This window comes from Heterocephalus glaber, unplaced genomic scaffold, assembly GCF_053883595.1.
Source record: "Heterocephalus glaber isolate CG9 unplaced genomic scaffold, H.glaber_assembly_v1.0 deba00000331, whole genome shotgun sequence".
In the NCBI taxonomy this organism is placed as follows: domain Eukaryota; kingdom Metazoa; phylum Chordata; class Mammalia; order Rodentia; family Bathyergidae; genus Heterocephalus; species Heterocephalus glaber.
The window spans coordinates 19,572,456-19,585,607 of NW_028258142.1; the positions used below are offsets into that span (position 1 = coordinate 19,572,456).

Sequence of the window (13,152 nt, forward strand, 5' to 3'; positions counted from 1 at the left end):
TTATATAGCATTTGATTTCATTGAATCCTAACTCCTTCCAGGGCTGTTATAATTCTTTTTCTTTGATTCTGTGTTAATGTTATGTTCTTAGTATGTATCAAATTTATTTTAAGTAGCTTATTAGTCCTAGTTACTTATTATACTTGAACTTTTTCTTGCTTGGGTTATTTTATCATGTTTTTGTTTTGGTCTTCTCTCTCATTAAATAATGTTTGTTGTTACCACTGTAAATGAGAGTGAAGTGATTTATAGAGCATTCTCAAATATATTAAATTTATATGTAGTCATCAAAATATATGAAAAGACATGATTCCATTAAGATTTATCCCAGTTTAATTTTGTTTCCTTTGTTTTTCTTGAAGATTATTAGTTACACTGGATATGCTGCTGTTCTTTACTTTGGGATTGATCGTACATTTTGTGTTCTTCGCCTCCATCTTTGACATTTACTTTACATCTCCTTTGGTTCATGGAATGACTCCTCAGTTTACACCATTGCCTCCTCCAGCAAGAAGATTAGTGCTTTTTGTGGCTGATGGCCTGCGAGCAGATACACTTTATGAATTAGATGAAAATGGAAACTCAAGAGCGCCATTCATTAGGTAAGCATGTCACTAATACATAGACATCTCAGAAACGTTATCCTAAGTTCAAGTAAACAGTAAAATATTTTACTATTTAACTAACATTGGGCACAGAGAAGGTAATGAGAAACAGAATAGGGCACTTGTACATTTTTCTTTGTGTTATGCATTAGCGCTATGATGCCAGTTTCCTTCTAGGTGTTATTTCTACTATTGTAGAAGCTGGTATCATATGAGTTGGAATGTGTGACCTTAGCTTCTTTGGCAAACTTGTCCTAACTTCCCAAACCTGGCTCACAACCCCCTATATTATCTTTCCTTGTTCTTTTTTCTTTCCTTCTTTTTGTTGGACTGGTGATTGAAATTAGGGGCTACTGAGCTATATCCTCAGTCTTTTTTATTTTTTATTTTGAGTCAAGGTTTTACTAAGTTGCTGAGGCTGGGCTTTAACTTGCCATCTTTCCTGCCTCAGCCAATATTATCTCTTACTTAAAAAATAAGCCTGTTATTTTTTTCTTTAATAATGACAAGCATAAATATTAATAAGTTACTATTTACAATAGTGTTTAGAAAATGTAGGTATAAAATATAAAAAAAAATAAAATTCAAAATTAAAGAATTAGAAAGCTTTTAAATCTGTATCACTATTTAATGTATGTCTGGCTTCTATAACTGGCTTTGGAAAGAAATATTTAATTCTTTTGACTTATGAGACTTCTATATATAATTGTTCTTTTTCTGATTAATGGCAAGCCCCTCAAAAGCCCTTCATGTCATAATTACTTTCTATCCCTTTACTCTGTTTTATTTTCTTTTATAATGTTTATCATTGTGTGATTTCCATGAGGAATGGGACTTAACATTACATTTTATCTGCAGTTCCTAGAATACATGTAGAGAATGTCTTAGTTACTTTTTTTGTTCCTGAAATAAAATACCTGACACCCAAAGTTAAAGGAGGAAAGATTTATTTAGTTCACAGTTTGTAGAGGTCTCAGTCCATCATCAGCTAGCTCCAAGGATGGATGGCATGGCAGGCAGGCATTGCAGAGGAAAAATAGTTCATGAGGGGCAGAAGGTAGCAAAGCAAGCAAGGGGCCTTAGCAGCTTTTTTCTGCCCCTTTTTTATTCTATCAAGGGTACCTGGATTAGGGCGGTGCCAAACCAATCAGTGGACTGATTTAGTAATTACCCACCCTAAATCCTAACATTGTAACATTAATCAATCACACACTCTAGATCCAGCTACCTCTGTAAAAGCTCCACCTATGACCACATAAGGCTTTTGAGGGGACATCTAAACACAAGCCATAACAGGCAATTAACAAGTATTTGTTGACTGCCAGATTGAATGATCTTCAATACTGTGTTGAATTTCCAGAAATAAACTTGTATTGGCTTAATGATATATATATAATAAATAAGTGAGCAACAAAATAAGATTAAACTAGGGTTAAGTATAGTACACAAAAATATTTAACATAAATTTCTACAAATAATTAAAATATTTGTATAATATATTTAGGTGAATTTCTTATTTGCCCAAGAAAAGACAAATATAGTTTGTTTCAGGTTTTCTTTGTTTTTTGTTTTTGCTGGGGATTGAACCTTGGGCCTTGCACATGCAAAGGATTCCCTGTACCACTGAGCTACATGCCCATCCCTCAGAATTTTTGAGATTAAAAATATGTTGGTTATTGAGGAAAAGTTAAACTTTCTTGGTAGTACTTCTTTCTCCTGTGGGACTTACTGAAGAGAACATTGCAGGCTGTTGTCTTGAACGGTCTATGTATTTTGGATTGCAAGTCATTCTATATATACAATTTGAGGAATCTTCTAGCTTCTTCTAAACCTTTTTTTGAAAGGTTTTGTTTTTGAAAAAATATAACCTAATGTTCTTAAAAAGAAATATTTCTTTATACCTCCTCTTTGTGTTTTATTCAGGTTTTCAGGATATAACTCAAGAAGTTAAAGAATTTTTCCCTTAATAGTTGATCCAGTGGTTTTAAAAGTATTTACTTATTATGTATGTTTTGCCAAGACCAGTTTTATTATAAGGTCAATCAGTAGTAGAAGAACTTAAATGAGTAATTATAAAAAAAATTTTAGAACGTAATGAGAGTCAAGCATTTATCTCGAAAATGTTATTTGTGCATTCACTGTTGTATAACTTGTTGCTTTGCTGGCCTTCCACTTGGAATGGCATCACTGGGGGTTTTCATTTCTTCCTCACATTTCTCAAATCACTGTAATATAACTTAAATAATCTTCACACATTTTAGCAAAAGAAAAATTTTGCCTGTTTTAATCTCAAATTTAGGAATGTAATTTAACCCCTAATTAGGAGTATAGCCATTTTTCCTCCCCTTAGCTTTTTAAAGAATTTTTCAAGTAAACAAAAGTTAAAAGGATTATATGATAAGGATCTGTATACCTTAACTTTGTTTAACAATTTCTAACTTTTTAAATATTTGCATTCAGTATCAACACACACATACATACACCCCTTCACCCTCCCACACACAGGTGTGCATGTGCACCTGCCTATTTTTAATTATTTTTTTCCTGAACAATTTGTAGATAAGGCATTGTGACATTTCACCCCTAAACACTTCAGCACTTATGTCTTAAGAGCAAGGACTTTTTCTTACATAACCACAATACTGTCATCATCACAAATAAAATTTAACACTGATATGTAAATAATATTGTATACATCAGTTATATCTGTATAACAAACCATCTCAGTATTTTGTGCTTAGAGCATCAATAGTGTATTTTGTTTCATGATTCTGTATAGTGGTTGAGTAGTTCTTTGTCCATTTTACCTGTCTCACTCATGCTACTGCATTAAGTTGTCAAAAAGGCTAGGCTGAAGTGGGTTTTGAAAGACTCTTCTTTCTTAATTTTCAGCTCTTTTGTTTTGATTTTATACTGCTAGGCAAGTGCTCCACCCCTGAGGTACATCCCCCTCCCCTACTCTTGGTTTTGATTTCTTCTGTAAAAATTTTATTTTTCTAAAGTCTCATGAGGGTCTATGCTAACTGTTCATCTATATTGTCTTTTAGGAATATCATAATGCATGAAGGCAGCTGGGGTATATCTCATACACATGTGCCAACGGAATCTCGGCCAGGGCATGTAGCCCTGATAGCTGGGTTTTATGAAGATGTCAGTGCAGTTGCCAAAGGTATTGTCTACTTAAACAATTTAATTAAACGTTATGTTATAAATTGAAAAGTGTATTTTGAGATACTTTTGACAAATATTTTATCATGCTTTACTTACGTGAACATATACTGGTATTGAATCTGGAATTAAGCTTTAGTTTTTTATCATGCTGTGCTATTGAAAGAATATGGTTGGGGGCTAGGGATGTAGCTCAGTAGCACTGCACTTGCAGGCAAGCACAAGGTCCTGAGTTCTATCCCTGGTACCAAAAACCAAAAAGAAAAAAGAAAAAGGAAGAATATTGTTGGATGTGTGGTTTTCCTAGATGTTACTCTCAAGAATTCAAAAGTGATTTTATATTTTAGTAAGAAATAAGTTATCTCCTGTTAGGTTTTTAAAATAGTGATATAATATGCATAACAATCTGTCATTAGTTTTGTTTTTGTTCTCCAACTAATAATACTATTTGAAGAATAGGTCTTTTGGGGTTTATTTCATTATGTATTTTTTGCTATTGTTATTACTTGCTTTTTTTCTCCATTACCTGAAGGGTGGAAGGAAAATCCTGTAGAATTTGATTCTCTTTTTAATGAAAGCAAGTACACATGGAGCTGGGGAAGTCCAGATATCTTGCCTATGTTTGCCAAAGGTAAGAGTCATTGATTGTATTCCCTCAGCTAGCCAATAGGTAATAAATCACTATGCTAAATTTTTTATATCTCTGAAATAGGAATGTATATTACAGCAGATAGACATGCTGGTTTAATTGGCAGTGTGCCCTCCGCTGTACTTGGAAATAATGGCATATTGTAGTGTTAGATAATATTTCAGAATTAAGAAAATGGTATATGGCTCTATCCCTTAACAACATTATAATCTTTAAGTTTTATTTTATTGGCACATTTTAGGTATACAATATAATGACATTCATCATTGGAAATTTGCACCTTTACATAGTCTCTCTTGGTTCTTATTTTTCCCCCTTCCCCTGCCTTCCCTTCAATCCCTCCCTGTTTACAAAGACTTTGTTTCCATTTTTTCATTTTCTCATTAATTCCATTCCCTTCTTTCCTTTCCCCACCCCTCCTACTTCCCCTTCTGCTTTGCCCCTTTTCTTCCTATTTCACATTATCTATTATACCTTTTAGTCCTTATTTACACTTTCATTTTCTCACACTGGAGAAACTATTCGATATTTACACATATGTGTCCTATTTATTTCACTTAAGAGTATTGCTTCAATGTGCATCCACTTAGCTATAAATGTCTCTAATTTCTCATTTTTTATGGCTGAGTAGTACTCCATTTTATTAAAAACCCACATTTTCTTTATCCGGTCTCCAGTTGATGGGCATTTGGGCTGTTTCCAAGTTTTAGCTATTACACACTGTGCTGCTATGAACATGGGTGCACATATATCACTGCGGTATGATTCTTTTAATTCTTTGGGGAAGATCCCCAGCAGGGAATAGCAGGGTCCAATGGGACTTCCAATCATAGTTCTTTGAGGTATCTCCATGCTGATTTCCACAATGGTTGCACCAGTCTACACTCCCACCAGCAATGGAGCAGTGTTCCTCTTTCCCCAGAGCCCCGCCAGCATTTGTTCTTGGTTGATTTCATGATAGCAGCCATTCTTTCTGGAGTGAAGTGGAATCTCAGCATTGTTTTCATTTGCATCTCTCGAATGACCAGTGTTGTTGAACATTTTTTCATATGTTTATTTGCTATTTCTACTTCTTTAACAACATTATAATCTTGAATATATTAGATAACTTCTGTGAACTTCAGTTTTCCTTTTTGTAAAATGTGTAAAATTTTTGCAAAATTATTAATTTTTTACCTCATAAGTTTGTTTTTAGTATTAAATTAGATGATACATGTGAAACAGTTAACAGTGTTTACACATAGCTTCATTATGTTAATGTCTGGTTCATTACTCTTCCATAAATTGCTAAAAATTTTAATATATATTCACATAAATATTTAAACATTAAATTTGTATTCATAATTTCTACAGTATTTCAATATATTGACTGTGTCATATATTTTAACATTTGATATATATAGCATTCATGTGGCATTTACTATACTGAAATGCCATATATTCAATTCGTGATATTGAATATGACATTTGGGTTTGTTGTATTTATTTATGTACAGAAATATACAAGTACTAAAATATCAGTTGATTAGAAAATTCATTTATTATTATTTTATAATGTCAGTTGGATAAATTTCATGTCCTCAGTGTTTTTTACTGGGAACACAATGATTGGTCATTTCACTTAATTGAAAAATTTTGTAACATTATTCATAGCCGTGGGTGTAATTATAATAATTGGAACTATTGAAGATTATTATGTGTCCAGAATAAAAATATATATATTCAGAATTTTACATATGATATACGTAGAACTTTATTATGCTGGACAGGCTAAATTATTCAAATTTCTTTCCTTTATGTATTTCCTTCTTTGGGAATCACTTTAGCTTTTTGAGCGGCTGATGGTGGTGAAGACAGATTTAATTGCTATGGCTTTTCAAGTTAACCTTCCTACTTATGGCTATAGTTTATGGTACATGATCAATGCCTGAATCAGACATTATCCAATAGGATTATTCTGTTTTTTATGGTAACTACATAACCCACTAGGATGTCTTTATTTGGGCTGTACGAAGTAGAATAGCTAAGCAGAGGAATAGCAGAGAAATGGCTGAGCTGGGTCATTAGAGCTGAACTGATGTTATAAAAACTGTCTTTACTTCTTATATTTCTTCCTTATAACTTGAAAGTGCCCATCAAACACAGAAATTGATTAGCTTATTAATAATCTTGCAAATCTATAAAATTAATATTTTGTTAATGTCTCCAAACTTTGATAGTAAGCAATATTCCCTTATATGGAGAAAAATGGACATAGTCTATGAATAAGAAAAGAAATATTTGAATTTTCTTCTTGCTTTAGGAAGGTTTATATAGTAGATTTTTTTGTATATGTGCTGCCAAAGCAAGCACTATATACCAGATTTTTAAAATGTATTTTACATTGTGACTTCCTAAGAAACATACATTTTTAAATAGTTTAATCCTTAAAAGAAGGGAAACTTTGGTACTGATTTTTGTTTTGTCGCATAAAAGAATTTAGACATTAGCAAGTTAATTAGCTTATATTTAATGCAAATGTAAAATCAGAATATGTTATTGTGAGGGCAAAAAGAATATGTTAAAGTACATAGTATGGTTCATGGCACATAAAATAAATAAATGTTAATTATTCCTCCTTTCTTTTCCCTATCATAAAATGAAGTGACATTAAAATTTCTGATTATTCATGAAAATCCCTAAATAGAACCAAGCGTGGCATATGCCTATAATCCCAGCACGCAGGACCCGTGAGGCAGGAGCATTGCTTGAGCCTAGGAGTTTAAAACCAGTCTGTGGCTGGGGCTTTAGCTCAGTGGTTCTGCTGCCTGCCTTGCAAGTGAAGGGACTCGAGTTCGATCTCCGGTACCAAAAAAATAAAATAAAATAAAACAAAACCAGCCTGACAACATAGCAAGAACCTGTCTTAAAAAAAAAAGAAAAGAATTAAAAAGTAAAAAATAAATCTTTAAATGATTATCTGGAGTATTGTGATTGTTTAAAATATTTTTTAGGGCAGGGGATTTAGCTCAGTGGTTCCACCGCCTGCCTCGCAAACGCAAGGTCCTGAGTTTGATCCCCTGTACCAAAAATATATATATATATATATATATTTTTTTTTTTTTTTAATTATTTTTCCCAAATTTCTTTTTCAGGTGCTAGTGGAGACCATGTTTATACACAAAGTTATGATGCTCAAAGAGAGGATTTTGGTGCCCATGATGCAACAAAACTGGATACCTGGGTTTTTGATAATGTTAAGGTGTGTGCTAGTAAATTGTCGATCTACAAAACACATATTTACCTAAAGTATTGGAAACTGATTTGTTAGTAAATGTATAGGTTTTTTCAGCTTGTATAAACTTCCTGTGTGGCACATAGACACATATATTAATTTAGATTAGCTTCAGCTGTGCATAGTAGGGGAAAAAGTGACTTAAAAGTGTATTTCTCTCTTGGTAAACATAACGCCAGAAATAGGCAGCCAGGGATTGGCTGTATGGTCAGAACGCTGTGTGGTCAATAAGACCCAGTGTCCCAAAGTTCTTCTCTATGTTCCGAGCATAAGTTTTATCTGCAGGGTCATGTCACAATCTTAAGAAAATACTGGAGTTCCAGTCATCATTTTAGGTTTTAGGCCAACAGTATGAGGATAAAAAGGACCTTCTCTCCTACCGAATTATTGCAAGAAAAGATGGAAAATGTGTAGGTTTTAAGTTTTGAGATGTCTCTTAAGAGCAAAGTTTTTTACTCAAGGAGAAATGGAGAATGCATTTTGGGCTATTCATGAAGCAGTCTCCAGGATACATAGTAAATATTTGTTGGGTACAGAAATTAATGAGTGGTTTGAATACAAGGAGACCATATAAAGTAGAGCCTTAAAGGCTAAAGTACACTAAGCATTGGGAAAGAAGCTAGGAGCATATTTTACCTCTTAAATCCAGAATATCAAAATACAATGGGAATCTAGCAGGAGAGAGAGGTTAACTTCTCCCAAATTTTGTATCATAGCTTCACAAACCTTGTACCCATATGCAAATGAACAGTACTTTTTACATAGCTGAATATTTTTTTACCAGTTATGGAATAAATTATAAATTTAACTCATCAGATGTTTTTGTTGTTATTAGTGTTAGCTTTCAATTAGGTTTAGAATTTAACTCCTTTTTTAAAAATTTGCCTTTCCCATCTAGATTTAAAATTTCTTAGGGGCTAAGTAGAATGTATATGAAGTTGGCAATTTTATACTTTTGAGGAGAATGATAGGAGATTACATGCTTTAGAATTTTCCATTCTTGAACAGTTAATTTCTCTAATGCACCATTTGTGTTTTTTATCATTTGTAATAATGAATTCTTTGAAAAAAATACTTAAAATGTGTTAGGCTTTTGCTGAAAAGTTAAACATCACTGTTAAAGTTAATATCCCTTTAGAGATATTTATGTTGACAATTATATATCTTGACATGGTCTGTTGACTTATTTAAAATAATTTATAAATACTCTCCATAGGTACTTAAATACACATTCATGTGTATGTGAGTACAGATGACTCATTTGGCTTGTGGCTTTATGGATCCATTTTGTCATAATGAAATTAACAAATTTTGAACTGTATTTCATTAAGTTCTATCATTCTATCAGACAGTGTGAAAAACAGATTCTAGTAGAGGCAAAGGAAGTAGTTGGGAGATTGTTTCTGTTGTTTTAAATGAGAGATTATTGTTGGACTAAAGTGGTGCAGACAGGACAGTGAGAAGTGGTCCAGCTCTGAGGATATTTAAAAATAATAAATTCTTTTTAAACTGTTATCACTATCTGTTTTGTTTTTAATTCATGCCAAAATATTTCTTCAATCTATTGTATTTTATTACATTAAATATGTGTAAAAATGATTTTAAATCTTCATGAAATTAAGATCTCCTTTTTATAACCTCTTTAGGCCTAACTGTAACAGAAAATAGCTGACTTATCTGAACATAGTTATTTGAACTGTTAACTAAGACTTTCTGTTGGTAGATCTGGAGGACAAAGTGAATGATGATAATTTAATTTTGTAGTGATAAATAAATTTAATTAACTGTTTTCATCAGTAGTGCTTCTTAAATAAAATAAATGAACTAAAAATATTAACTGATTTATTACATATAGGAATTCTTTCATGCTGCCAGAAACAACCAGTCTTTGTTTGCTAAAATAAATGAAGAAAAAATAGTTTTTTTCTTACATTTATTAGGAATAGATACAAATGGACATGCTCACCGACCATCATCAAGGTAATTTTAATGCTATATTCAATTTGATTTTTTTGAAGATAATAGATACTGTTTGAATTTTTTTTTTTTTTGTACTGGGGATCAAACTCAAGACCTTACGCTTGCAAGGCAGGCAGCAGCACCACTGAGATAAATCCCAGGCCTATACTGTTTGAATTTTTAAAGTATTATGATATTTTCTTTGTAATTATAACATCAGAACTAATATTTTAAATAATTAATGTAACAAGCAGTAAGTTTCTGAATTATATAATATATATGGTGATGGAATGGTTAAAATCATGTTTAGACATTAAAACAAATGAAAAGTATCCTGTACATATATTCCATATTCTTCATTTATCAACCCACATAAAATATTTTCTTTAAAATATATATATATTTTAGAAATATATTCAGTGAGTCTTAAAATACTTTTATGAGATTAATTTTTGCATTACAAAAAAGTATAATTCTTCTGTATTCCATTTATTCATTACTGTATCTAGCAAATAATTGTATAAATTTTGTCTTTATATTTCCATAGCATGCCTTATATATAACAACAAATATTTTTCTCACTTTTGCAGACCATGAGAAAGAGGAAGAAACCATGTTATACTTGCGTTCTTTATTCTAAATTTGGTTTAGACTAGCCTAATTATAAAGTATATTGGGTTAGTGCCAGTAATGAATACATGTTCCCCTTCTTTAAGTTGCTCTGTTTTAATAGATAGAATATATTCACATGAAACTATCTTTGTTCAACTGAATGGTAAGCTTACATATAATGTTTTCAAGATATATTTTATATCACACACTTTATAGGATGAAAATATTCTATACTTGAAACAGTAGTACTTATCTGTTAAGGTGGCTAGAAGAGTATAGTTTATTATGTGAGAAATGAACTTGAAAGTCATCATTTTCTCATTTGAGACTTTAAAAAAGCATTCATTAAAATTATTTGCTAGTGATTAATATTCTAAATAGATATCAGTCATCTGGGTGGGGGGTCAAGGACTTAACCCAGCCTCTCCAGGAAATATCCCTGACCCCCATTCTTACTAAAAATCCTTGTATGCTTGCTACGTGACTTGCTCCCCCATTTGACCCCCATTTAATAAATATTACCTGGGTGACTGTACTTGTAATCTTATTGGTTGGTCATGGTTTTGTCCCACCTCATGCCCACCTTGTAAATTTCCATTGGGTCTTATGGTTTTGTTCCACTTTGTACCCACCTCACCACATGGCTTTGCTGTATAAAACATCTTTGAAAAGTGGGGTGAGTGGGCAACCCACTTTTCAGTCCCCCTTCTGTCTCTCTTAGGCAGAAGCTTTCTTTCTCTCAATAAATTTTTCCTACTCTTAAAAAAAAAATGTATTTGCTAATCAATTTCATCCTTTTAATCACCTCTGAAAACTATTTCAGGTCTTTTTACCTTACTTAAGTGTAAAAAACTTTTCAGTAATCTAAAATCTTTGATTTTAATATGTTAAAGATTAATTTTACAAATTAATTTTTACAAAGTCCTGATTTATAATGTAACGAGTCCATGTTGAGTAAATTTGATTTCTAAAAATTAATTTAATTTGTTCTGTTGTTTCTTTATAAACAGAGACTATAAGGACAATATTAAAATAGTTGATAATAGAGTGAAAGAAATTGTGTCCATGTTTAAACATTTTTATGGAAATGATGAAAAAACAACATTTATCTTTACCTCGGACCATGGAATGACAGACTGGGGTTAGTCTATCTAAGTGATATGTACCTTACAATTAAAGTAGTGGTAAATATAACTTGTAAATATCTTATAATGTTGAAAGGATTAGATGTTTTATTAATGTGTAAAGTAGTACAAAATAATTGCATGCTTAAAATGTTAGTATGAAAAGGGCCGATCTTACATTAAAAATCTTTGCTCTAGGGCCAGGGACTTAGCTCAGTGGTTCCACTGCTTGCCTTGCAAGCACAAGGTCCTGGTTTGATCCCCAGTACCAAAAAACAAACAAAAAATCTTTGCTCTAATTGTAAAAAGAATATATGCTCATTTACAAATGAAAAAGTCGAAAATAGTATGAAGAAGAAAATAAGAAGTACCTATTATTTATCTAGAATTCACTGTATGTTATAGTAAAGGGAGGTGATATTAAAATGATGTTAACAATGAACGTAGGATTACTAAAATTGTATCCTACATAAGCCTGTGGTCCCTGTGAGGTTCCAAAGGCAAATGTAGTATGTACTCAGAGAACAAAATGCAAACATGGGGTTTGGGCCCTCAAATCACAAGATAGAGGTTTAGTGGGCTGGGTTCCACTTTATAAAAAGTTTTTTTTAACTACTCTACTACAGTGGTCTGAATGAAAAGAATCCATAAACCTTGCTGTCCTCTTCAGAAGCCCACACCACTTCCTCTAAGCTACAGTAGAGCTAGCTCTCACCTGTTCTTTGTTTTTAGTGCCACTCTTGTAATGGTGACATCTCCTCTATCATTTATTATTATTGTTTTTATTTTTGTTTTAACTAGAGTCACTTAGTAGATATTTTGGCTGTTTGTTTTTGTTTGGGTTTTTTGCCTTTTGGGTGTTGATGCTCTGACTTATTTTTTGAGAATATTTTAAAACTAATTTTTATGAGACGTAAGCATTTAAGAATGTGGTGGCTAGAGTTAGTGATATATAGATCAACTCATTATGACAATATATTTTTAAAATACTTAGCCTACAGTTCTTATATATTTGTCTTACTACTCTTGATGTCTTGTTTATAGGTTCCCATGGGGCTGGCCATCCTTCAGAAACTTTAACTCCTTTGGTAACTTGGGGAGCTGGAATTAAGTATCCCCAAAAAGTATCAGCTCAGCAATTTGCTGATGAGTTTTTGAAAGGTATAAACATTTGTCTGAATTGTTTTTATAAATATCATATTTGAAAATAAAAGTAAAATTAAATTTAAAATTTAAATTAATTTTTAAGAACCACTTTTCAAATTATATTTTTAAATCCCTCATGTTGATATTTGTGTCATTACTGTTTTTATGCAAAACAAAGGATTGGCTTGTTGTTTTTTTTCTCTTCTTGCAGTCATTTACTAAACATTTTTCAATATACCCCTAGCTAATAATATATATTTAAATCTTTCTAAATGTCTAGAAACTGAATTTTAACTTGTTTTATTTACTAATTTAATTAATTTGAATATATTGCAGAGTAAATAAATATAAAATAAATAAGAAACCTAAGGTTTCTTAGAGGTAAATTATAAATTTGATTTCGGTTTTCCAACCCAAACAGAAAACAGTGTTATAAAATCACAATATCTAGAAGATATATCCATTAGATAAAAAGATGTGGTACTGGGCCAGGGATGTAGGTCAGCGGCACAGCGCCTGCCTGGCAAGTGTGAGATCCTGAGTTCAATCCCTGGTACAAAAAAAAAAAAGATTTGATATCAAGATATTCAGCCCTGATGAAGACAGAGGGATATG

The 13,152-nt window shown here is 31.9% G+C and overlaps 1 protein-coding gene across 16 annotated transcripts in view; it reads left to right on the top strand.

Annotated features, from left to right (window-relative positions):
• Nucleotides 1-13,152, top strand: part of Pign (phosphatidylinositol glycan anchor biosynthesis class N) — a 236,883-nt gene that overhangs the window by 14,756 nt on the left and 208,975 nt on the right. For all 16 annotated transcript variants that reach the window (XR_015443246.1, XR_015443247.1, XM_087191828.1 and 13 more), the window contains 7 exons: nt 363-602; nt 3,653-3,774; nt 4,306-4,404; nt 7,557-7,663; nt 9,552-9,676; nt 11,278-11,408; nt 12,436-12,552. Coding sequence is in view for 14 of the 16 variants with exons in the window: in XM_087191828.1 (XP_087047954.1) it covers nt 382-602; nt 3,653-3,774; nt 4,306-4,404; nt 7,557-7,663; nt 9,552-9,676; nt 11,278-11,408; nt 12,436-12,552 (922 nt within the window). In the remaining 2 variants the exon portion in view is untranslated. The remainder of the gene's footprint in view (nt 1-362; nt 603-3,652; nt 3,775-4,305; nt 4,405-7,556; nt 7,664-9,551; nt 9,677-11,277; nt 11,409-12,435; nt 12,553-13,152) is intronic.